General features: G+C 42.1%; 1 protein-coding gene across 1 annotated transcript in view; it reads right to left on the bottom strand.

Moving 5' to 3' along the window:
• Nucleotides 1-283: 283 nt before the first annotated feature.
• Nucleotides 284-26909, bottom strand: part of foxj3 (forkhead box J3) — an 88120-nt gene continuing 61494 nt past the window's right edge. Inside the window, exons 3-12 of the mRNA XM_080026144.1 lie at nucleotides 23126-23200; nucleotides 19941-20024; nucleotides 18416-18517; nucleotides 12210-12338; nucleotides 10641-10815; nucleotides 7682-8143; nucleotides 6978-7079; nucleotides 6204-6395; nucleotides 5427-5525; nucleotides 284-5145 (exon numbers count right to left, since the gene is read on the bottom strand). Of these exons, the coding sequence (XP_079882270.1) occupies nucleotides 5033-5145; nucleotides 5427-5525; nucleotides 6204-6395; nucleotides 6978-7079; nucleotides 7682-8143; nucleotides 10641-10815; nucleotides 12210-12338; nucleotides 18416-18517; nucleotides 19941-20024; nucleotides 23126-23200 (1533 nt within the window). The 3' untranslated portion in view covers nucleotides 284-5032. The remainder of the gene's footprint in view (nucleotides 5146-5426; nucleotides 5526-6203; nucleotides 6396-6977; nucleotides 7080-7681; nucleotides 8144-10640; nucleotides 10816-12209; nucleotides 12339-18415; nucleotides 18518-19940; nucleotides 20025-23125; nucleotides 23201-26909) is intronic.

Raw genomic sequence — 26909 nt, 5'->3', positions numbered from 1 at the left:
TTCAAAGCATACCCTACCTCATTTATAATTAAGTTGTTGGCCTAGGAAGTGATCTTTCATTTATCTGTATGTGTGTTTCTGTTTGTCTGGTGTCTCCTTAATACTTACGGTTTGAATTTGTTGTGTATTTATTTGTCTGATGTTATTTGAGGGGCTGCACATATGAAAAATATTGAAGTTTTATTTAATTAATTTATAAAGATAAGTCACCTCCATGTTTGGGTTTACACCATGTCATTTAGACGGAAGTCTTCAGGAACAAAGCTCAAGCAGTACATTAATCCACAGTGAAGTTACCATATTTTATTTCTTTAAGTGCCATTCATGCATATTGGGGAAGGGGGTGGGATGGGCGGTGGTATCGACAATTCTAATAACACTTCAGTTATTTTACAGCACTAAACGAATACAAAGAGTAGCTGTGTCACCTCATTGGACAACAAAAGTAATAAACCGTGCAATAAACAAAAAAAGGACAAATAGGAGAAAAAAATACAAGAAATGACAAAGACAAAATCAAAAAAAGAAAAAAAGGAAAAAGAAGAAAATAAAACACAAACCAAATATATATTATCAACACTGAAACACTGAATGTAGAACCATAGTACAGGTAAAAGGTAGTGTCACACAAAAAGCCAACGCATTTTCATCACATATATACAATATAGATATATACATACTGTCACCCTCTGATTGGACAATAACAAAATACTCTATTCTTTAACCTCCTCTCTTTGATGAATAAGACCCATCCCCTGCCTTGATACCCCACCCCCACAGGAAAAAGGGATGATTGAAAATACATATATGTACAAGCACAACAACACACCAGCACTGAATAAAATAGGCCCCAATCAGCAGTACTTGTTGGCAGTTCTCTCCCATTGTAACAAGTTTTTTTTTAATTTTATTTTTTTTAGTTTTCAAAACCTTTAATCTTTTTTTCCCACTAATAGTAATCTCTCTGGCAGATACATGTCCAGCGGAACTTAAAAAAACTTAAATTTTCTTTTTGAAAAAAAATCTTAATCTCACACAAGCAAACACTCAAAGAGACACACACACACACACACACACGCAGACAAAATGTAAAATTGTGATTGTGATCCACTGATCCAGTCATTGTCTTCACCTTTTTTCCCTTTAAGCCACGTTCATTAGCTCAAATAATTTGTTTTCCCATGGGGCTGCTGTGCTCATATAGTAGTTAATGTGCGCACAATCTTCACCTGGAAGAATTGAGACACACTTTACCTTCACACTAACTAAGAACTAATCAGGACGCTCTGCTGTAGGACCACAGAGTCCTAATGAATACACACTGATGCTCTTTTTCACTGCTGTCTTTAGTTGCAGTCCTTTGGCCCACACTCACTTAAAACAGTCATGATTTGGGTCACCCGTCTGACTATGTATTCGGTCTGAGGACTAATTATGAAACTCTGGCAGTTGAACAAAACTTTAAAAAACTTGTAGTTGAGATCCACAGGCAAGGAAATCCTCCACACATGGCGGACATTTGATATACAAAGGCAGACAACAACATTGCAGAGAGAAGCAGGAGTGGGCAGGTATGATTGGCAGGGTGAAAAAAAAAAACTATAAGCGGAAAATCTACAAAAAAAAATAACGGCAGTATTATCTGGTGAAAGAAGTGAACTTGACTTTCTCTGCAGCTCCGGACGCTGTAGCAGAAGATCTACGGTATACAACTGGACTGGTTCTAGTTTCAAATAACCTCTTATGGGTTCAAAGATATGGGTCTGCAATATCCAATTAAACAACCATGAAAGTGCCTTTACCTACGATGACAGACATGATACAAAAATATGATTCAAAAAAAGAATCCATGATTGTCATTCAAATAAGAAATAAGAACTACGGTGACCACATTTGCTAAATTATCTTAACGGAATAGTTTGATAGTCTTGGAAATACACTTATTTTCTTTCTTGCCCAGAGTTAGCTGCGAAGATTGATACCACTCCTGTGTGTGCTAAAAAGGAAGCTACAGCCAGGGTTAGCTTAGCTTAGCACAAAGACTGACGCAAGGGGGGAAACGCCTAGCCTGGCTCTGTTAAATGGTATAGAAATCCTAACCTTTTTTTTTTTTTTTTTTTTTAAATAGTAAGGCTTTCGTACCAATAAACAAAATCAGATACAAAGACTTTTACATTAGCCTTCAAATTTACTGTACAGACATGAAGAGTAACAATCTTCTTGTTGAGAAAACAAATATATTCGCCAACATGTTATTTTATCCTATAAACAAGGACACACAGTGTTGTATGCAAAGCCCCAAACACAGTTCAACACTGTTGGAGAGCGGATAAATTATTCTGTTCAATGTCAAATGTGGACCATGTCTCATAATTGGCTCTAGAGGTCTGATAGAAACTGTGAGTAAATAAACAAATGGAACAGTGAGTTTGCCAGTGACTATGTTTTGAGATCAATTAGGTGCTTCACATCTTAAAAACAGTAAGGATGAACAAAAGGTTTAAGTGTGCAAAGGGCTTTTTTTTGTATGTTTGTTTTTTAAACATAGTTTCTCTAAAGTTCAGCACCTGTCTGATTGAGGAGTGACTTGTCACATGACAGAGGACAGGTTACCAGAACCGCTGATCTCCTTGCTCTGTGCTTCAGAAACCCTTCCCAAAAAAACCGCACGTCTCAAATCTAGTCTTTAATCACTGTGTGCATCTGCTTTTGTGCTCATAGATAGCTTAGAGATGGTGGCAGCAATCAATCATAGCCCTGAAATGACAATAAAACTGACACACACACACACACACACACACACACACACACACACACACACACACACACACACACACACACACACACACACACACACACACACACACACACACACACACACACACACACACACACACACACACACACACACACACTATGTACTGTCACATTTCTCATTCTGTTACGATTGTATAATAGCATTGTATATAGCATGTTGTATAATTGTATGCTATCTAACCATCACAACAAAAACATTGGGCAGTTGATACAAAAGAATTGTATCTCCATAATTTAAATGCCAGAATTGACAATAAACACAGAGTGTAGTATCCAAAACTAACGTTCATGTACAATTGTTGGGGAAAAAGGCATGAATTGAAATGCAACTCTATCTAAAAATCAAAGAATTGCACAGTCAAGCTCTACTTGCTTTTTCTGTTTAAATGGAAAGTTCAACATCTGATGCATAACCTACTGATCATTAATCAAAGTATTAGGACATTACAGAAGCTTTCACAAAAGAGCATTTTCTCTTTGGGAAGCTATTAAGAACTTTTAAGTGAATTATTTATTTTTAATGTAATACATTGTATAAGTCAGTGAGGCCTGAACCACTGTTGCCATCATTATTTCTTGCCCAGAGGAAGATGAGAAGATTGACACCACTCTCGGTGTATGGTTAATATGAAGCCTGCTGAAGCACACAGTTAGATAAGCACAGAGAGCAGGAACTGGGGGAAAACAACTTGCCTGGCTATTTCCGAAGTTAATTCACTGCAACCGGCCAAGAAATAGTCCAGGACACAAGGCAGACTTTGCTACCTTTCGAAGGATAATTTTTTACTCATGCTTTCAGTCTTTTTGCTAAGCTAAACAAAGCATACCATTATTTGGCTGTAGCTGGTTCCCTGGCTCTTTATAGTTAGAAAGCGAATACACATATTAACCAAAATATTGTTATTCATCTTAAAAAATAAACCAAACCCCACTGAATGTGTGCTTGCAAACTAGAGTCCAACTGATACTGGATCTTTTTTGCATTCCTGTACTGCAATTTATTGTTATTAATGGCTGACAAATATGCCAATACTGATATGTTGCTGATAAGACAGGATTGGCTGATAGTATTGACCTAATCAATGTATAAACCAGACTCTATTGCAATGTATCTCTTTGTTTCTGAATGACGGTTTGTTTAGTGATCAAAAGGCTACTCAATCAAAAACTGATGAACTTTAACGTCAAAAAATGTGAATTTGTTTAATATTGAACGTTATACCAGCTTCTTATAGGTAAAGCAATTATTAATCGATAGGATGCACACAAAGAACCTAAATATCAGGTTACTTTGGGTTGAATGAATTTAAAAAGACTAAAATTGTCGGACTTCCCTGCTTTCACCTTCCTCTCACACTCATCACCATATTCACTCATCCTGAAGTGCTTGAGATGGGGAACTAAGAAAAAAATCAAAAAGGTTGCTGTACTCCTTTAACTAGTCTGTTGCAGTGAGCCGGATCGCGTTGGTTGGCAACGAAAACGGATCACGTTCACTTTCTGTGATCGCTCTCTTTCCCTCTCACTGTCTCTCTTTGCATTTTTAATATTGAGTCTGCTTGAACATTTATCATCCTGCCCAAAACCTCACTTATTGTAAACCTGACTTTACCACCAATTCAGCCACACTTTTCTCCCAAAAGTTACCAACAAGCACCATCACATTACTCAGAGACGGACTGTGTTTCTTAAAAACAAAATCAAAATCGAATCAAAATTATTTTTTTCTTATTTTTTTTTTAAAGAGAGATAAACTCATCCAAGAGGCAGCTGAGGCCAATGTCAACACGAGAAGAATAACAAGCTGAACACGTCGCTGAAATCACATAACAGTTACGGAGCAGGGGGGTCGGGTGGGGTGGGGTGGAGAGGGGTTCCGACTTTGGAAGGCTGCTGGCTAGGGACGGGGAGAGGGCTGGCTGAGGAGCATCATGTGGTTTGGACGTGAATGTGTTCTACTTGTCTCTAGACAAGTACATAAGCATCACTTTAACATGTCCGACTAAATATGATTGTCTTCAAAGTAACTTTTTCTTGTTTTTCTTTTGTAAAAATGTCAGGATTCTTGACGTCTGTCTCTCTCCAAAGCTAGTCCAATGTTCTTCGTCATCCAGCCCACAATGGCCTTCTCTTCCTCCTCCTGCAGCCTGTCAGCTCAGCCTGGCTTCCACCTCCTCTCCTTGCTCCCATTGGTTGCTAGAAGGAGGTCTAGGGGCTAGACAATGGAGTCCCAATCAAAGTCATCCTGGATATCGTCAGCTGGCATACGATGCATCTGGAAGTTTCTAGCAGGTATCATGTGCTGCGGGTTCATCTGTGGATGGTGTCCTGGAGACAGAACAGTTTTTTTTTTAAGAAAAAGTCAAATCAAAGGTTTAATAATGGCAGAAGCTTTTCTCTTTTTAAATGTTTTGATTTTATGTATATTCTTGTATATTTGCTTTTTTTTCTTTCTACTTAATGCATTGCTTGTTCTGTCTTTGTTTTATGTCTACATTTTGAACGAGTTATAAAAAAAACTAAAAATAAAGTATATATATTATATATAAAAAAGGTTTTATAATGGCTGTAAGTGATGATTAGAATCTTGTTTGTCCCTGTTGTGTCACCTGTCATTGTGGGTCCTGCGCTGTTCATTGGGGGCATGTGGGGATATCCTGGAGGACCCATCATGGACATGCCCTGTCTGGTGTCCATGTAGAGATTTCCTTGAGAGAGAATCAGAGCAAAACTTAATGTTAAGCTTTAACTTAACAAGGCGGCGCACCTCTTAAGATAATCTAAGTGATGCAGTTCCTGCAGTGTAACCCATGGGGTATTGGATTTAATTTGAAAACTATCATAGATTTAAGTTTAAAAAGTACCATAGTCTGTAATTTCATTTACACTGAAACAAATTTAACTTTCTGCCAAATATGATGTTTGTTTGTTCAGCTATACTGTATTGGTAAACTTCTTGTGACTCTGCTTGGAGCAATCTTTAACATTTGTAAAAGCATTATAGAAGATTTTAGTCACATTATGGGATTTGGTGAGCAGAAGAGGGCAAATGTGTGTATATTCTTTTAGAATTTACTTTTATCTTTAGTTAGTGAACAATTTTAATTCCTCAGCTCTCTAAATTCACTTTAAGGGTCACACGCCAGTAAATAAATAAACAGTGTCAATGTCTTAATCTCTTTCAAGATACATGATGATATATATAATGTCATTCCCAGCAGAGGCAGATATACAGCTGTTATGTTAATATAGATATATCTTTAAAAGCATTGAGAGTCCAGAATAGATCACCTTGTCAAAAACAAAAACCACTCACCACAGCTGCACAGATTGAATCAGACCGTGACATAAATGGGGTTGTAGGGTTACTGTGTCGGTGCTGTTACCTGTGTTGAGGTGCTGGCTGGGTTTGTTGGGGTGCATGGCGCCATGACAAACAGGAGGCGGCACTGCCCCTCCTGGCTGAATCACACCGGTGCGGGCAAAGAACTGGTTGATGGACGAGCAGAGGTCTGCGATCTGGGTGGGTTCCAGGGACCAATTGTTCAACTCCGCTTGTCTCATACTCTCTCTTAATCCTTTAGGGATCATAAAGCACAAGTTATAGACGGAACAACCACAGTTACCATCAGAGCTCGTTGAGGTATCTTTCTGCACTAAAAAGCCTTTGTGACGATGAAATGTATGAAACTACAACCAGTCGGCGATCCAAAGGATATAAATATAGTAAATAAAAAAACGAATTTACGAAGATGAAGCAAAAGCTTTTGGTTGCAATATATATATTCATAATGTCAGTAACCTTCAGTGGGTGATATTTAAAAAAAAAAATACATCCTACCTTGCATTCCTAGACTGTAATTGGATAAACTGACCTGCTGAGCTCAGTGTTTTGGTAATTAAAGTTGAAGGCAGTGTTATTTAATTTAGGAGCTCAGTTTAATTAAACTCGTAATCAACTCCACAGTGTCAACACTTCAGCACTCAATCAAAAGCTGGGGCAGTGCTGGGGCTATCAGCTCCTGGCTCTGAATGTTTGTCTCTCCCTGTAATCTTCATACAGCTCAATCTCAGAAAGATAAATCAAGCAAGGTGCATCATTATTGCTTCTTTCATATTTGTAAATGCAGTGAGTTCTATTCGAAGTGTCCAAACCGCACCTTGGAAAGGTGAAAGGTCGACATCAGCCCAGTTATAGCTGCTAGCAATACGACAGCTTTCTTTCAGTGCATCCAGATTTGGGTACCAGTCAGACAGTAAACCTGCAACACACACACATGATACTATCTTTAACATTACAAAATAAGACTTGAAGGATAAAGGTAATTAAGGGTTCCAACACAGAGTTCACTGCTGGAACAAATACAGATTTAGTCCTTATTACATAATTACAACTTTAATTTAATGGAAAACTGCAAAATGATTGCTTCTGAAATTTTGGTTTTTACAGTGGGTTACATAAAAAGCCCAGATGATGCATTTTCATTTAGTAAAAAGGTTATAGCCGTGCAGGCAATCTGTGTGTAGTGCCAAATGAATGAGAAGGCAACACCAAATACAGCAGTTTTATCATGGCTTTTAAACAGTTTAGTACTGTGTGGTGGCCACTAGGAGGAGCCAGTCAACTCTGTAAAAGCTGCTCACTGGGATGCAGCATTGCTTTGTTCTCACCACAGCAACTATAAATAATTTCTCAACGCTTTATGACCTTAAAAAAAAAGAAAGAAAAGAGGACGGATACCAGACCATATTCAGCTGTGAAAACATGTTGTCTTTGTGTGATGAACAGGATGAAGAGAAAACAACAAGGGGGGATGCCGGTTTCAAAGAAGGACTATGACAGACACATACAGAAGAGGCTTACCTGGGTTGCAGGCCATCTGTTGCTGGGTAGGATGAGGCTGATGGGAGAGGCTCTGGTGCTGTTGTGGGTGCTGGTTATGCTGCGTGTGTTGGGAGGGGTGCTGCGTGTGTTGCTGTGGGCCGAGGGAGGGGTGCTGCGCTGGGTGCTGGCCGTGCGCAGCGTGTTGTGGGTGCTGACTGTGTTGGTTGTGCTGCTGGGCGTGTTGGGTGTGTTGGCTGTGTGGGCCGGTGTGCTGCTGCTGAGGCGGGAGGTGCTGTGCGTGGGGCGAGCCGTGTCCGGGGTGGGCCTGAGCCGGGTGGGACAGGGGCACCTGGCCACTGTTGTTAGGGTGGTTGTTAGGGTGGTTGTTGGGCTGGTTGTTGGACAGGCTGTTCTGAGTGCTGATGGCGCCGCTAGGGGAGTGCTGATAGGAGCAAGAGGTGTGGGTCTGCTGCGAGGAATCCGACGGGATGCCCATCAGACCTGGGGGGGAACAAAGGACAAACAACGCAGAGTTTGAAAAAGTCCTGAAACGAGTGCGAAATGATGCACAACTCATTTTGTGATGATTATTTTTCTTTCTTTTTCTCATTTAAGTTTTTTTATTTGTTCCTAACATTAAACCATTGTACAAAGTTAACTTATATACATAATAAAATGCAAATACTGAAAAGAATGAAAAAAAAGACTCTCCCTCCGATTCTACCAATACTCCATGTTAGTAACTGTGAAAATACCTATACAGAATTACACCTACATATTAAATATACATGCATAGCATGTCAATATGCACCCCAAGGCACAGCACCTTTAATGTAGACCAGAAATTTTTGCCACATTTGGCTAGTTTTTGATTGGCTATTATTCAATCTGACAAACATTTGCCTTTCTGTCATCGCTGACTTGTGTCTGCAACTATTTTGATATTTGATAGTGCTGCAACTTAATTGTTATAATTGATTAATTTGCAGATTATTTCAAGTTGATGACCAAGTGTCAAAATCCCCCAAATTCTCATATCATTATATGAAACAGAGAAAATACTAATTATTTGAAATATAAGCGGGCTTTGGACTGTTTGTTATAAAAAAATTAAATAATTGGAACCGGCATTTTGGGAATCAGTGAATCTTAAAATAAATCACAAATTAATATATAGTGAAAGACCTTTAGTTGAAGCCCAGTTTAGTAAAAAAAGCCACTACACAAACATCAGTCTAGCGTTTTCAGACAGAGGTGTGTTCAATTAGTGTAGTTCAATTCAGCAGAAACAAAGAGGAGAGCCGGGGTCTTTCCATGTAAAAACATCTACTTAAGGTACGTATGTATCCTACAATATTACAATAATGGGACCTGGGTCCCCCGTGTTTAAGTAGCTCTACACTTGAGACAGAGCAACTGCCATTTTGTTGTATCAGGGAGTGACTCAGCATTAGTTGCATCTCTGAGGTTCATGAGCCTGCGTCGCCTCTCCTCTCTCCAGCTAGGCAGCTCTGGACTGTCTTTGTGCTGCCGCTCGGCTATTTAACAGACATGACTGGAGCAGGAACATCTGCACAGCCAACTGCAATCATCTGAGTGGCAGGGAGTGGTCTTAAGAGGCTCTGTCCTTCACAGCTTTGGCACAGTAAACCTATTTCACTGGAGTGCTTTTAGAGCTGACTCCAGCCCGGCACCTCCACAATCGGCACGTAACACTCACTGCAAGGGTGACAAAGGTGCATCTCTTATCGGCGCGGAAAGCCCATTGTCCAACCAGGGAAATACAGAAAGCAATTAACGCCGCACCAGAATAATAATGCGAGCTCATTACCTATTATCAAAGCCAGTGAATTAGCTCACTGTCTACAGCGGCAGAGTGTGAAATCCTCCAGCTCGATTATTTACGCTTTTTAATTGCTAGAGCTTGTCTGACTAAGAGATTTCACTTTTATGCGCATAAAAAAAAGGTAACAACTTTCAACTAATGAAACGTAGATGATAGATTAAAGGAGAGGAACTCTTTGAAAACATTAGCATGAAATGCATTTGATTTGTGAAAGTAGGTTATACACCAAAAGCTCTATTTTTCTCATAACCCGCATGTCGAGTGCTCTTTGTTTATCAGTCAATCAGATTACAAGCAAAAATGAATTTTTTTCTGCAGGGACTCACTTTTGGAAAAGCTGTGGTCTGTCAACCCCCACTACGTCATATATCAGACAAATTCCCATTATTGTCATTATGAAAAATGAACATTAAATCCAACTGATTTACTGAGGTCTTGTGATGCCTGAAGCCTCTTCCATTCCACTGATGAAACACAGCTGACATGAGGAAACATTTCAAACATGACAAGAAGCAGACAACCTGTCATGTCATTTGAAACATATAAAGCAAGGAGGAAGGTGTATTGATTTTGAAATAACCGTTAAACAAAATGCAGTAACATCTCTTTACATCCTACATATTTAAAATACTGAATATGAAATATTCTCTTCTCCACATCACACAGGCAAAAGAGCATGAAAATGCTCTAACACTATAGATTTGCACTATGGGCAAGTCAGCTTGTTGAATACTTGCTCACTTCTCAGTTAACTGCAGCTGCTTAACAAAAGAAATTAGCAAAATCATCAAAAACAAAAGAAAAACAAAAAAAATTGTGTTTTTTATTTTTCTGTAACAGTAAATGTGTATCTGTGAATCTGAATCTGATGAAAATGGGGGCGGGACCTGATAAGCCTTTGGCTTCTTCCGTCACCCTTCGGACAACACAAAGTATGATGTGAAAGAGATAATTGTGTATTGTGTGGAATTGTCCGAAAGAATAATAATAAAAAAAAAAAACTTATTTAGCACCTAAAGACTATCTATAGCCCCAGCTGTTAACAACAAACCCACGTTAGGAAAATGGTTGGGAGAATCATCCTGTTCCTTGGTAAATGAAGCTTAGGCTCTCTATTAGGTTTCCACTTGATTCTCCCATGAGGCCACTCACCTTGTTGGCTGAAGGACTGCTCAAAAACAGACTTGTAAAGGCTGCGGAGGGAGGCACTGAGATCTTCAAATTCAGAGAACAGAAGCTGCTTATCCCGATCTGGCATGTTGTACTGGGACTGCGGGGGCTGCTGGAGGCTCATAGACTGGGACACGGGCTCCGGGTGACTGCTCACCTGCGAGAGAGAGAAAAGATGAAGAACGTTTAAAGGTTTACAAACACAAAGATCTGGGAAAAAGTTTGAACTGTGTAAACACACACTGGCTACTGTTCTGCTACACCACAGACTACAGGTATTCATGCTAAGAGAAGTGCACTACAATGTTCAATGATACACACATCAATACATTTCAAAACATACCCGCCATGCTCATCTGGTCATGGAGCCGCAAACAAACAGAGAACAGAAAAAACTCTAGAAAAGTTCATGCAAAGTGGCGCTGTATCTGAGTGTACGCAGCAAACACACAAGTCAAATGTGAGGACAGTTTGATTTTTCTTTCTGAAAAGCCACTGTGCAAATGTTGTTTCTGTCTGGAGAGGAGTCAGTCACACAACATGTAAAGAACAATTACACCAACCACAACAATCTAGGTCAGTGCTCCTTGGCTCACATAACATTAAGAGACCAACTCGAATGGACACGAAACCCAATACTCAGGTGGCCAGGCAAAATGTATTTAATACAGAAATCAATAGCAATAGCTTGTACAAATAAGCAGCCATTTTATCCATGTATTTGTGTGGGCAGTCAATGTCATGCACTGCCCCACTGTGTGTGAGACAGCAAGCAGTGTTCCCTCCAGTGAACAGTTTTGTCCACAAGGTTTATCACAGCAAGGGGCAGCGATGCAAAACATTGCTATTTCACAAAAGCAGGACCCGGCCTGTGTGTGTGTGTGTGTCCACTGTGGGGCTAGCATTACAAGAGGAGGTCACGTCCAATTTCTGATCATAACATCTTGCTCTTTAAAAGATGTGGGCGCGCTGCTGAAGTGCACGGCTCACAGTCTGGCCTGGTTAAGAGTGAAGAGGTGATAATAAAGCGTGTTTACTGGGAGATGCTGCCTTGGCTGTGAGCGAGAGAGATAGATTGAGAGAGGGAGAACGAGAGAGAGAGAGAGAGCACATCCATCAGACTGAGGCTGAGCCGATCGATGCCCAGAGCCTGGAGCAGTGAGCACTCTAGGATGGAGGGAGGACCACACCAAAGAGAGGGGCATCTCTGGTGGGAGGACATCAGAAGAAGCGCTTTCTCTTTGTCTGGCTTCCAGGAGCGTGCACATCTTTCTCTGTTTCCCTTAACCCCTTTCCCCTGATGTTGTACTCTAGTGCATGTCCACGCCTGAACCTCGGTCTATTGCCGTCTGCATGCTGGCTCCTCTGAAGAGCAGCCTCCTGGGGCTTTTCTGATCAGATGAAGTATGGGATACTACACTACACTTTCCAAGTCTGCCGGTGTTTTCTTTCGAATCCTTCGAATCATCAGCAACACCACATTTATAGAAACATCCGGTTAATAATATCCAACAGAGAGACATTTTCCCTCAAAGAGTGGTGGAGCCTTACCGGTGTATAGTTGTGCACACTTCCCACACTGTTGAGATTGACAGAGGCCAGACTCTGATCAGACAGGCTGTTGTTAAGGCTGCTTCTTGGACTATCGCTCCCTTCCTGGTCTGTGTTGTACAACGCCACCTGAAACACATACATGTACATTAGCTTATTCTCTCTCTCTCACACACACACACAACCACCCAATGACATCTCCACTCTTGCTGATGGTGAGAAGCATGTCAGCATTCCTCTGAGATAATGGGTGAGAGTTAATGTTGGTCTATAGTTAAACAATGTAATTAAGTGTGGAAATGTTAAGCGTGAGTGTGTGTACGTGTGCTGCATGCAATGACAGGTCATAATAGCAGAGTGCTTTCTTTTCACTTCCTCAAAGAGTGTGCGTGTGTGCGTATGTGCGTGCGAGACACACAGGGTGCTGGCTGAATCCCCACCACGGTCACTAAAGGGTTCCAGCTGAACGTGTAAAGGGTTCTGGAGACAGCTAAGACATTCCCATCAGTAAAGGTCACACTACTGGCGATGTCAGCCACATCTGCTCACCAAGCGCAAATCCGTTTGGGACACCTAACAAAGGATTCCAGAGCAGCAGAGACACTGACCTTTCAATGTAGCAGCAAAACTGGCCGAAGCACTTCAGCGCGACAATCTTAATTATCGTCTAACAATGTTCGGTCCTCCCACCCTTCCCAAATAAAGTGCGGTGTCAGACAATTAAGACAATAGTAAGAAGAACTCTCCGGAGAGTGAAATTAATGATACCACTAGAGAAAAGCCTGTGTGTTGAGTGTTATATCGTGAGAGAGGAATGGCAGTAATGCACGGATGGTGTCGCAGTGTAAGAGGGCCTGGCATTCTAACACTGGTGTGTGTGCAGCCGTTTGTGTGTCTCTGTCCATGACTGAGTGCAGCATGGTGGCTTCTGCTCATCACTGTCAGTGGAACAGAGTGGGCTCTGTGTTCAGCACAATGAGACAGCAGTGGCAGCAGCCTTCAGGCATACAGATTGGTCCGGCGCTGCCCAGCACTCTGCCTCTCAGGCGCAGCAGCGGACTGAAGGCTCTTGTCTTTCTGTTTAGGGGCAGCAAGGCACCACAGAGGGAGGCAAGGAAACCCAGGCAACCTTGACTGCCTTGCTTTGATTGATCCACCGACCGACGGACTAACATGCCGGTACCAATCCAGGACGCACACATGCAGGTGTGATAGCGTCCCATCATATTCAACTTTTAAAAGGGTGACTATTATGCAAAATTTACTTTTTCATGGTTTTTCCAACATTAATATGGGTTCCCAGTGTGACTCCCAAAGTATGAGAAGAAAACAACCATCTCTCTTTTTCTCCGCCTCCACCTCTCTGAAAACCTGTGTTCCATAATCCCAGTCAGATTTATCTCCCCATTATGATGTCATAAGGGGAGAAGCCACACAAACCCATTACCAATCTAACTTAGCACTGCCTACACATGTGATGAGCACACCCCCAGACACACCTGAATCTAAGTTAAATTCAGACTGCCAGTTCAGTACTAACTAGGGCATTTTAGTAGCCTCGAAATAAAGACCTGCCGCTAGGCGCTGGCAAATTAAATTTGCTGTGCCTGTTGGTCTGGACACTCTCTACTGAAGCTCATTTAATATGTCAAGAAATCCTGAGCTACCAATCAAATCATTCTTTCTGATATGGGCGGGCCAGAGCCCTATGTATGGTGCTCTGGGGCGGACGTAACCGGATGACGACAGCGCGCTAATAGTCTAATAGTAAACAGAGATGGCTGTGGGTTGTTCGAGTGTGAGACAGCTTTCGCCTCAACACTTACTATTTGGAAGACGGCACTCAAATCTTTCATTAGCAAGTAAGAGCAATGTTCTGTTTTGCCGACCGACCACACCAAAAGTTTAATTTAACAGTTAACCCGCTGTTCGCTAAACAAACGGGGCTTAATATGTCACCTTGTTCATTGCTCTGATTGGTCGTAGTGCTATCCAATTGCGTGCAGTGGCATTTGAAATGCTCGCGTACGTGCCGCTCCTTGAGTTGGAAAGGTCTATTGATCGTGGCCAGACCCTCTATCGTTCTAGATATGGGTCTAGATTTCCAGGTTAGCATTTTAGTATTAGCATGTAAACATTTTGTCAATTGTATTCCTTTGTGGTTTTCTATTCTTCTCTGTACACGTGACATCTATTGCATGATGTCCATCCTGCGAGAGGGATCCCTTCCTCTGTCACTCTCCCTGAGATTTGAATTTTTTTTCCTGTGAAAGGGTTTTTTATGGGGAGTTTTCTCTCAATCGAGCAAAGGGTCTAAGGGCAGAGGGTGTGAAGCCCACAGAGGGAAATGCCTATATGTGATATTGGGCTATATAAATAAAACTGATTTGATCTTTTTGGAAGGCAGGAAAAAAGTAAGGGTTTTCTGGACAGTACACCATGAAAAGTTTGTAGTAGAAACTAGGGATGGCCATTTAGAATTTTTTCTTTAGCCGGTTAACCACAAGAATTAACGGTTATTAACCGGTTAACCATTAAGATTTAATGTAGCCTATTTATAGTGAAATACATGAAACATTATAGCAGAGCTCCCGACCTTTTTTTGTTCCAAGGACCTGCATATTAATTTAAAAACAATTCAGGGACCAGTAGCCAATTTAAATGCCTACATTTTGACATTCACACGGCACCTTGTCTGTTGTGAGAAGAGGTCTAGTATGCGAATGTAGGAGCAGAAAGTGAAATAAGTGACTGAAAAGGGACATTTACACACACACACACACACAGGCTTAGGGGATGGTTATAGCCTACCGAAACCCGGTGCTAAGTAGTGCTGAGCATGGGGCAACATTTTGAAAGGCCGTAGAATTGATAAGCGTTATCAGTACTGCATAACAGTACTTTACGCTTTTGTTTATGACAGATTTTCGCTATTGATCCTAGCACACAAGCATGGCAGACCTCTCTGTCTGTGCAGGGGCACTCACTGCCTGTCTGTCACTCTCTCACACTCACTGAGACGGTGATAGATGCAGGACAGCATCCACCTCAAGAAGGCTAATGCTAGCGCTATGTTAAGCTAACGGGAGCCCACGCTGTTAATTAAATTATACAAACACATGGCAGGGGAGTGTTGTGACCATAAGTTGTGACTGGCTATCCTTCTGGGAGCGTACCATGGACCTATTATAAAGTTGAGAGTAGCCTACACAACTCTTTTCATTCTTTACCGACAGTTGGCATTCTTACATCCGGTTTAGCGATATCAAAATAAGAGTCCGGATTTCAGATACATTAAGATGATTTAATTTTTTTTAACCGTTTAACCTTTAGTATTAACCGGTTAAAGATCTTCTTAACGGTTTACCAGTTAACCATGGACATCCCTAGTAGAAACCCAAAATACAAATTTGAACTTGAAAGTTAGCATGATATGTGACCTTTAATATAGTATTGGCTCCTCAGCTGGTAGAATGAGATAAAGATACTGCGATATAATAAAAGACAACAACCGTGTATGCTGTAAGGCTGAATCCAGGCAAACGCACAGTACAAAGAAGAGGGAGAGGAGAAAAAGGCGAGGAAGTAAGAGAAGCTCATTAGGGCAACTCTAGCCTTCCTCCACTCATTGTGGGCTTGGCTCCAGTGTTCATTAGCGTGAAAGGGAACTCAATGAGCAGCTAAGACTGAGGGCTTAAGCACGTCTACAAAATCAGCCTGACAATGCTAATCAACAACAGTGTGCCACAGAAATATAAATGTTATGTGTAATGAAGTCATAAAACCGGCTTTTAGCCTTAAGTCTCTCACCGCAATCTATTTTTACTCCACTCACCCGTAAAGTGTGATGATTTCAAAACCTCACTGCTCTGTGGTTTACGCAGACCCCAGAGTCCCCCGAGTGAAGACGCCCACTCAAGCACGCACCGTCACAGACGAACACCCAGTCGCATCGCACCCACATATGTTGAAGCATGCACAAACATATGAAACACACACACACTTCTGTAGCTACAGAAGTGCACAAAGGTAGGATAAGACACACACACACGTACAGAAACACACAGACAGAGGCAGGCAGGCATGCTCATACAGGCAGCAGAGGCTCCACAATAAATACTGTGTACGGTGTTAGCTAGCAGGCAGGCGAGTCAGAGTTCTATTCTTAGCAGTGAATTAAGTAAAAAGCCAGAGGTGTCTTTTACATGGGGGCCTAATCTGGAGCATGAGACATGGATTATGAAATCAAAGCAAGATTGGCCCAGGTGTCTCCAACAATGCCAGCTAGTGTTCAGCACAATCCCTGCACGCAGGATTGAAGAGACAGGGAGAGGAAGAGAGAAGAAAGGGGTATGAGACGGAGAGGAGAAGGGAGGGAGGGGGAGGCCAGACTATTCATCTGCAAACACACTTCCAACAATTCCCTTTCCTTTCATCATCACACTTCAGTGCCAAAGTTTCGTCACATTCGTGCCAATGTTTAGGGCCGTCTGAGAACACAACCTTTGGGGAGGGAGAAGAAAAATCTCAGTCTATGTGAGAAAGACACAGAAGAGGGAAATGGGGGGCGGGGGGAATTGTGAGGAATGTCCGAGAAGAGAGAGAAAGAGAAAAGAGATTCTTGCTGGTTCAGTAGTCGTCAGCGTCTCCCATTGGTCTATCGGAGAAGGCGGGAATGAGTGAGAGAGACTGGAATAGAGAGAGAGAGAAAAACAGAGAGGGAATTCCTGTGGCTTGGCAAACTGCGCCGAGAGAGGCGTGGCCTGTCGTGTGTTTACAGTGTAAGACAGTGAGAAACAAGCTCTCTCCGAGGAGTTGAGGCCTCAGATCTCTTCCTATTGCACTGTCTTCAGTTCACTTTACCACCCTGACACTTTGTCGCAATCAAGTGAACAAAAAGTCACAAATCAAAACTTCAACCTCTTTCCATCACCTCCTGGAGTGACACAGTAGTCGTGCTTTTTTTTCTTCTCTTTTTGCCAAGTTTTAATGTTGTCTGCTTGTTGTTGCTCGTCCGAGTTATTTGACTGGATGTATGTGATGGCAGGAGTCCAGAATCTTTAACTGTCAGCTCTTTACAGTCGGGCCTCATTATACTGTCACTGCTGGCGGAGACCGGGGCCGCGGCAAGTGCTCGTTTGTAGCAATCAAGAGAGGAAAATGGGTCATCTTTCTCCACATTTAGGCCCACGAATCTGTCCGCCACAGCAAAATTAAAAACTGCAAGTTCTTCATAGCAAGCAGCCCCTAGCTACTCATCACAGACAGGCTCGTCAAAACATGCTGAAACACTGCGTAACATACTCTACATACGTGTACGTACAAGTTAAAGCGTACACCGACATATGCACAGACTTTTGAGCCCCCTCCCACTAAATTAACTCCTCTTTCCTGTGAACAGCCCTGTTCCCATTAAACCCTTCTTTTGGTAACGCTTGCAGCAAATGAATAAGCCACTCTTGGAGGCTTTTTAAAAGTACACCTGAGAGCTGCCCCCAGTGGGCTCAGGATGAGAGCTTAAGGTTAAAAGGCCTATTTAAAATTTCAGAGTGAGCAGCACACTCACAGCTAACAGCTAGCGGTCCCTGTAGCTTTGCACTGTGATGTACAAGTGTTTCAGAGCTTTCACACTTCTTAAATAAAAAAAGAATAATAAAAAAGCTACACAGAGCCGACAGACGAAGCAGCAGGAGTGGTGGTCACCTGTAGTGTGTGACTGAGACTGAGAAACACGACTCCGGGCGTCAACCTTCCACTACAGGTGCGAATACAGTAACCCTGTGGAACGTGTGGTGTATCCTATTGCAAGTCTGCACGGGACTGTGTAAGGTCTATCAGGTTGCAAAGCACTAAGTATCGAGTATGAGCATCATATTTCCGCAGCGGAGATAACAAGACCCTGTTGCCTGTTGTAGAGGAGCTTGTAAAAGGTGCTGCAGTGCAGGTAGTTGCGTATTTTGATGTGGGTTGCATTGCGGAGAAGCTTTAGGCATATTAGCGTTTAAGGTTTATGTGTGCGTGTGTGTTAGTGTGTGTGTGTGTGCGCGTGTGTGTGTGTGTGTGTGCCCGTATCTCCCCTCCACTAGAGTGCTCCTCTCTCTGTGGGGAATAGTGCTGTAGGTGGTTGGAGAAGTGGGAGGGGTCAGGGTGCAGTCATGTAGCCAGGTGTGTGTTGGAGCTGGAGGCTGCATGGCTGGTTGTAGTACCTTGTTAGTCACAGTGTTGATTGCCAGCGTTGGAGAGGCACTTCCAGAGATCATACACTCCATCCCCAAAGACTCCGACTCCAGGCTGTACGGCGTAGAAGCCTGAGGGGGTTGGGGAGCAGACAAAAAAAATAAACATCAAAATTCAACACCATCCAAAGAAAGGCCTGTTTTATGTTTGTGAAACATCTTCTGCTCAGACCAGATACATCTGCTCATTTAAAAAAAATAAAAGAAGAAGAAGAAGAAATTAAATTTAGACCTATTGTCATATGACAACACCTTTATTTAGGTCACATTTGAACCGAGCTTTCTGCAAAGATGGAGACAACCCCCATCCTCACCTCCCACCCAAACACACATACAGCACACACACACTTCTGTACAGGCACACTGGTGTAAGAGATAACTGCGCCGTGCCTGTCTCCCCAAACTGCTTACTGTAAGAGGATTGGCTGCCAACAATACCATTTTTAATTCATGATAAACATAAATGAGATTTCACAAACTCTCAATTTCAATGTCTGAGTATTAATGAAATGCCTTGTAGGCAGACAGTGTCAGGAGGGGGGTGCAACACATGTGTCCCACAGAAAACACACTCCTCACTTGGTGCGTTCTTTTGCGCCATGCTCAAATGAACAGAACTGCATCAGCAGAGCTGCTTTGCTTGAAACTGTTAGCAGAGCTACATATTAAGAAAAATGGACGTTTGGTTCTTTAAAATCACACACCAACAAACACGTAGTTATTTAATGGATGTGATAGCATTCCGATAATGTAGGGCCACTACATACTCAGCGTGCAAATTTTCCTGTAGCCTCTGTGCATGTGTGTTTGGTAGAGACAATGGCGTGTGTTAGCGTGTGAGCATGAGCCTGACAGATTCCTCCTTTCCCCCTAACCTCTGGTAAGCCACATTGAGGGGAAGGAGTAGACAAGAGCCTGCTGTGTCGGGATGCCCCAGGGCCAGGTCAATCTGAGATGCTCACTAAAACCTCTACAGCTGTACGTAACGCTGGACAAAACTCATCCATAATTAAAGACAAAAGCTCCCGCTCAGAATAGCCGGCGCGCACAGCTCTGCATTAATTGCTGTTTGTTAAAAGAAAAAAAGTGAGTGAGTGCAGGGTTTAATGTATGTAATGGCTGCCTGGGGCATAGTTTATTAATAAGGACCCCACTTCATGACTGGCTAGCAGAGCAGCATGGAGAGGCAGTTACATAAAGTCTGGATATGAACTCCTACTGAGTCTGTGTGTGTGTGTGTGTGTGTGTGTGTGTGTGTGTTGCGGTGTGTGTGTCCGTGTGTGCGTGCGTGCGTACATGTGTGTGTTTGCATGTGGGGGAGAAAGAGTGGGAGAAAGGAGGGCAAAAGAAAGAGAAAAATGAGGCCGAGCTAGAGACACAGAGACAAAGAGAAATCCTCAACCAACTAGATTTGGAGGCAGTAGCTTTAACAGAGGAGCAGTGTAGAGAAACGTGTGTGCTTAGGAATATTCAGAATGTTTCTCATCATACTAACCCGCTCTCCAGACCGCGGCCTCTTCTTTGGCCGCGTGGGCAAGGCGTCCTCCTTTGGGTTGGTGTCAATAGCCCAGTAAGAGCCCTGTAGGGAGAGACGAAAGACCTGTGAGCTGATGATATACTGTGTGTTTGCACAGCCTAGGCTCTGTAAACTGGTATGTAAGAAATTAAAAAGCATATGTAAACAAAGGGGGCCCACCGTAGCTAGGAACATGACAATTTACAGAGCTTATACTGTCTATAAACAATGGATTTTGTTTTTAGCGCACACACAGTATTCGGCCAGGTAGCGGATCGTGAAGAGATAATCACTGATTTTGACAAAGTTATTTTGACAACAAGCATTTTCCAGAATTGCTGATTGTACCTTTAATAATCAGTACTTTTCTCTGCTCCCCTATTACTTGTCCTATCAGCTCGGGCCTTTATTTGAGTTGATAGCTGCTTGAGTTGTGTGTACGGCTCGTATGTGTGGGCTTTGTTAGTAGGAAGGGCTTGGCTTTTCCTCCTCTGTAGCTACTCAATGAGAGGCTGTTGTTGAGGGCAGCTGGTGGTGGTGAAATGCTAAGCCTTTCTTGAAGCTGTACTTCCTCAGCCTCAGGTTCTGAGTCAGAACTGCTGTTGCCAAGGATGAAGGCTCCACGGTCTGTGTGCAGCGCTTGCCCGGCCATGTTGCTTTCTTCTCAGGTCTGAGCAAGGCTAATCAAGGAGAGGAGAGGTTGGGGCTGGCTCTGGGGCTGCAGCAGCTAGAAATTCCACAACCAGGCTGCATTATTTATCTTTTGCATTCGGCCCCATTTAATTTATTTTTCAACCATGTTCCTTCTCGAAAAAAACCAACAGGAACACAGCTTACAGTAGAGATTCTTACCCTAAGGCCCCCTGCAAGTTCAGAATTTTATTTTTAATATTTCATATGGCCCCTGATAAAATCTCAATCGACAAGAGAAAGTGAGATCAGGACCTTCAAAATGACTTCCTTAGCAGAGAGAATCATTGTTATTTCCAGAAGAAATTCTCGGAACAACAGGAGGGCTCCATAGAACAAGCTAGTATCTCAAGTATCGACACAGTATACAATAACCGCTCCATAGTGCATACACAATGGCCTGCTCTGGTTGAAGCGGGGCAAATCTATTATTTTCAGAGCTCACTTACACCACTGCTGCAAATTTTTTAATTGAAAAGCTAGGGTTGGCCTATATTTGTCAGGGGGTTAAAATTATAAGTTTTAATATGTGCGAGGCTTTTGGGGTCAATTAACATTTCCCTCAGAGGGAGGAATAACTTACAGCGCAATCAACAAAGCTGAAGAAAAATCACATATTGATGTATGCTACAGCAAAATGCTGCATCTCTTTACACACCCCGTGTTTTGTACAAAGAGCAACAGTGAAGAATGTATGTTAAGGTGAGACAAAGTGTCTCTTCATGTGATCCATCTCCCTGTTAAGATGCAGGGGTTAATTGCAGGGGTACAGATGGAGTACGGTTTAAAAAGTAGGAGTCACAGAGACAAAGCCAGGCATGGTGGCGTTCCTTCTAATTAGGGGGGGAAGAAAACCTTAAGTTAACCCTCACGGGAGGGAAGTTTTTGCATTTCCCTACTCCCACCCCAAGAGAGTTGGCAGGAAAAAATGAAAAACATATAAAAGAGTCATTAAATAATTCACAAATATTCCGCAATATACTGTTGCAATGCCAAGTGAAGTGTGTCCGTGGAGTTTGGGGTAACAACACAGCAAAGCAACATTATTTTTGTACAGATAAAACAAAGGATTTTTTCTAAACCATCCTGATAACAGATGGGCTCTCTTCCCCTAAATGACGCAGCTCATTTTCATACATCAACGTCAAATATTTAATCTAGTTCCCCTTTTGTGTGTAAATATAGGAAGGACAAACACAACAACTACACTGGTCAGACCAATTAAAATAAAAATAAAGATTATTAACGGTAGCTGCATTTCTGGCTCTGAGGTGTGTGTATGTACAAATACCAACTGTCATCTTTTACACCATCTCGCAGAGAGAGAGACAGAGACGACATGACTCTCCTATCTCATCCACCCAGCAGCTCTCCTATTCCTGCCACATTACAATATTGATGCAACATATCAAGAGCGGCTAGCGCCTCTTTGAAGTTGTCTTCGGGGGGGAAGGGAGTGAGGAAAATTCCAAATTAAACATTAAGGATGCAAGCATGTTGGCCATGCATTTGGAATGGGATCCATACAGCAATAGATTATTTTGTATTTAGTGGAGCAGCTCCCAGGAGTGTCAATATCAGAGGATTACAGCAAAACATGAAATTAGCATTCAGTCCCCATCCCCTACACTGCTAGGCGTAGACTCTTCTTGCGTGTGTCGGTGTGTATGAGGGTGTGTGTCTATGTGTGAGTGTGTGTGTGTGTAATTATTTTGTGCAGTTCCCTAATGCATATGTAGCCCGTGCTCTGACAGCACCGGGATGAAATCTAGGTTAGACTACATATGGTTAGACCTATGCGCAACATCATACAGAAAATAAGCCTATGTGCCTTTATTTAGTATGAACTACTCAGGGGACACTATTTATCAGGTTAATGTCGCTATAGATTGTGAAATAAAAAACAGGCTAAAAAACGCAAATGTAGGTGGTCCTACTGAGATTCAAATGTCAAATTAACATTTTAGGCTTAAACATCCTTTCACAGAGGAGATACATGGAAAACATAGAGACATGGGTAGAAAGCAAATGAGCTTTTTCCCTGTGTAGGTTCAGAACCTTGAATAAATACTTCAGGGACGCAAGATTCTCAGATGACCTGACTTCTCCCCTGTTATGGCCCCATCCCTACTAGTCATTTGACTTCCACCCCTCACCCATATCTCCTGTCTGCCCTGCTCCAGAAAAGCAAGTCTCTCCCTACATTTGAAAGTTAAATCTTTGGGGGTGGAAGGGAGGCTCATAATAGATTACGAGCATGCCATGCATTTCCAGACTGTCAAAAGTCCTGGCAGCCATTCAAAGGTAACATTTTTCAACAAGAGATGAAGCATGATACCCGCCAAAGAAAATGTTGTAACAGTGAACCTCTGCCAGCTGACAAACTTAACATATTCTTCTATTTGTATTTCTATCATAACGACATGCATTCTTTGCGCTTCAACATCAAAAAATTATTTAAAAAAAAGTCTCACCTTTCCTGGGTCATCTTTGGAGCGAGGCACTTTGAGAAAACACTTGTTCAATGACAGATTGTGCCGTATTGAGTTCTGTGAGGGAAACAGAGAGCGAGAGAGAGAGAGAAATGAAGAGAAAGAGAGAAAATGTGACAAAGTGAGTGAACACATCAAAAATCAGATTACACAAACAAGTCTGGAGTGTGTGGAGTGCATCAATGCCGGCAGCAACGAGAGCAAACAACTTGTTGGCATGTATCATTTAGGTTTAGTCACAGTTCTTGTCATCGAGGTCAGCTTGTTTCAGTGGCACGAGATCTGGCATCCAACTCCACTGTGTCCAGATTTCACTCTACACCATAGATAGTATATACACGCATTCATACACACTACAGGAGGTCAGCGGGTGCACTGCACACAAAGCCAACCAGGAAGCATTGTCTTTCATTTAAAAGTCCAACAAAACTGCATTCAGGTTGCACAAATGCTCCTAGAGTGCCAAAAATAGGAGCCAGAAGGAATCCCACACTGGGCTGGTTTGCTGATACCAGGGCCTGATATTAATTAAGGCTTCAGCAGAGCTCCTGTGGGGGGGAAGGAAATAAATTATGTAGATCATTCTGAGAGTTAACTCATTACGGTGTTACAAGCTACTCCACAGCGGTGAAGAGGGGAGGGTTCACCCAGCTGCCTGATTGGGGAGAAGGGGAGGGCCTGAAGTAGCCACAAGGGCCGGAGGAGAGCGTCAATGCTCCAGGCCCCCGGGTTAACCAGCTCCTGCCAAAGCCCTTTAGAAGCAGCTGGAGGCAGGCCAGCTGAGGGCCCGACAAGAGCCAATGGACACACGTTTCTCCTCCACTCCACTTTATGGAGTGGTATTGACAGATGGTCACGCTGAAAAAGCTGTAGTAGGATTCCTCTGATGAGTTTAACGGACGGCCGTAGCAGATGAGAGAGAGAGCCACAGGGAGAAGGAGAGAGAGGGAGAGAGCGAGAGACCCCCAAGTGCAAAAGATGGGAGCTGCTTGTTCAACACTATAGGCAATTATATCACAGGAGAGGGAGGATAATGACAGCCTCGTTGTAATGCTGTCAATCTCGCTAGTTTTAATCGCTCTGAAATGCCACTGAAATCCCCATGAAGTTCGAACACTGTTCTCCAACTGAAAATATAGGAGGGGGGAAAGTGGCGCCCATAGTCAAAATAATTCTATTCTTGTGCCAGAAGGGAATATTTTCTGGAAAGGGAAACTCAACCAAAAATCTTTTAAGTAGCAAACTAAAATCCCTGTAGGTTTGAAAGAGGGTATAGTTAAAAGTAAACAGTCTGCGCCTCCACAAAGAATTCATGTTAAGGATCACCTGAAACTTTTTCACAACATTGGCTCTTTTTTGCAGCTCGCATCAAGTTCAAGACTGGGATTTTCGAATGCAGGGCAGTGATGGCAACTGCTCTTACTATTGGCAAGCCGTACACTTTGCCTCAAGAAACGCACAGTCACAGCCCCTAATTCTGCTGCAGGGTGAAAAACCTAACTTTTCAGACTGCGGTACTATGCCTGGACACACCATGCATAGTGTAATTTTCATAAGCAATTGCACTGAAGCGCTAACATTTTTTGAAGTTGTTTGTTTAAGAGGGTTGCACTTCTTGAAGGGATTCATCTTGGTCCTACCAAGTAGCTCAGTGGTTTTCAAACTGTGGGGCGCGCCCCTTTTTAGTTTGTGTTTTTGATGTAAACATCGTATTAAGCAAATGTAAGTTATCATACAAAAAAAATAATACAATGTTTTGGTCTAGATAGTTAATAGCCTAATAATTGAATCAGATCACCTGGGAGATAATCCGAGGTTAACTGATCACGTCACGTTCATGTCCATGGCATACACAGTGTGTATTGAGTTTATTTAAAAACATTTGGAAATGGGGCTGCCTTCAGTTGCCCATGCACTGTGTATAGTCTATAGCCTATTTCAGCCTTGTCTGTGGAAATAAAGATAGCTGGACAAGAGTTCTTCTGCTTCGTTCCTCTCACTGCATTTAAATGCATTCACTATATTACAGAGAAATATGTCTTGTTAAAGAAAAAGAGCTCCAAGACAACCCAGAGGACCCTGCATAATATTTTATTTTAAATTAAATTAATATTTTTATGGAAAATCCATGTGTCTTTCTTCAATAGCTTCTAATTCATCCGACCCAGCGTCTCCAAATTATTTGTTCACACAAAATTCCTCAGATTTAGCCTCTTAATTTTCCTCTCAAAGTGCACCAGATTCATGCATTTCACTTTAAAAAGGAAAAAAAAAATCTCCCGTGGGGGCATACCCCCGGATCCCCCTAGGAGAGTCTGGTTCTCTGCTGGCTACTATTTTTACCAAACTGGACATTGGAGGCACAAGCGAAAAAACACTGGGTGTGTGAATGACATTTAACAAAAGTCTGGGCAAGTCTGTCTGTATCTGCCTATCTTTTTCACTCCACTGCACACTCCTATCCATGCTTAAAGGAAGCAGGATTAAACCACTGGATTAAGATGTTCAAATGTATTTAAAAAAAAGCCAAACAAAAACATACTTAGATAAAGATGTTAAAATGTCTAAAAAAAAGTGTTTAAAACGCACAAAGATGTTAAGAATGTTTCAAAAATGTGTTTAAAATGTGTTTTGAATATAATTAATTAAAAGATTTTTCAAAACACAGGGATTTAGATTTTTTTTGAGGGGTGGGGGGGGGGGGGGGGGCTCTGCTGAAATTTGCTCTCTGAGGGGGGGCTCACTCTCTCACACTTTGAAAACCCCTGAAGTAGCTCCTTCCATGTCACTATATTGCCTATTCTGAGACGTTAAAACTCTATTTGAAGAGGCATAAACACAACTAAAGTAGATTAAACTGTAGGACATTTTGACACTTTATTTCTCTCCACTATTGTAATCCAGTACAAGGGACACAAATGCAAGATAACCATAGACGCTTGATTTCCTTCAGAGCCACCTTCCCAAACGGCAGGATTGAGTGTTTGATATTTAAAAAGATTTTGGGTGGAGTATCCCCCAAATACCAGAACTGAGAGATTTATTCCTTCCTCCAACAGCACAAAATACAATAGACATGGTAATAAAATACAAAGACTCTCAAAAGTTATATACCAGCATGCTAGCTAGTAGCTACCCTACGCCTACACACAAGATTTCCAACAATCAAAGTAAAAATGAACTCAAAACTGTTCTCCATGTAAAACAGAGGATTCTAACATTTGAAAAATGTGTATAGCATGTCTTACTCATGATAATTCCATTATTTTTAATGAATCTATCAGGGTTTCAGAAGCATTTTTGTTGCCACTTTAACTTTCATTGATTCATTTAAGATTAATTGATCAATAGTTATAGCTGTAGTTTCTTATTTAAGCATTACAACAGCAGGCCTACAAAACACAATTGGCCATCAATCAATTGTGGTCACACTGCTATCACATCGTTGGCACTAGGAACGGAAACACCCGGGCTTGCAATGCAATCAGTCTCTGAGGTGAATGCAAACCGGCAGCAGCACGATAGAAAAAGGCTAATCTGTAGAATCAGATTATGAAAAGACACATTGTATTGACACTTGTATAGTATGGTGATCTGGTGGCCCTTTGGAGCAAATTAGTACACATGTAGGGATCCTGTCTAGTCAGCTCACTTGCCACAAAATCCACCCGCTTTAAAGACAGCTTCTTCCTCTCAGCAATAAGAACACTCAATTTCCTCCGTTAGCAAGCGACATAAGGACTTTTGGCTGTGTAATCCCACTGTA

This window comes from Ammodytes marinus, assembly GCF_949987685.1.
Source record: "Ammodytes marinus genome assembly, chromosome: 4".
Lineage (NCBI taxonomy): Eukaryota > Metazoa > Chordata > Actinopteri > Uranoscopiformes > Ammodytidae > Ammodytes > Ammodytes marinus.
This window is presented reverse-complemented; position numbering and strand designations above follow the sequence as displayed.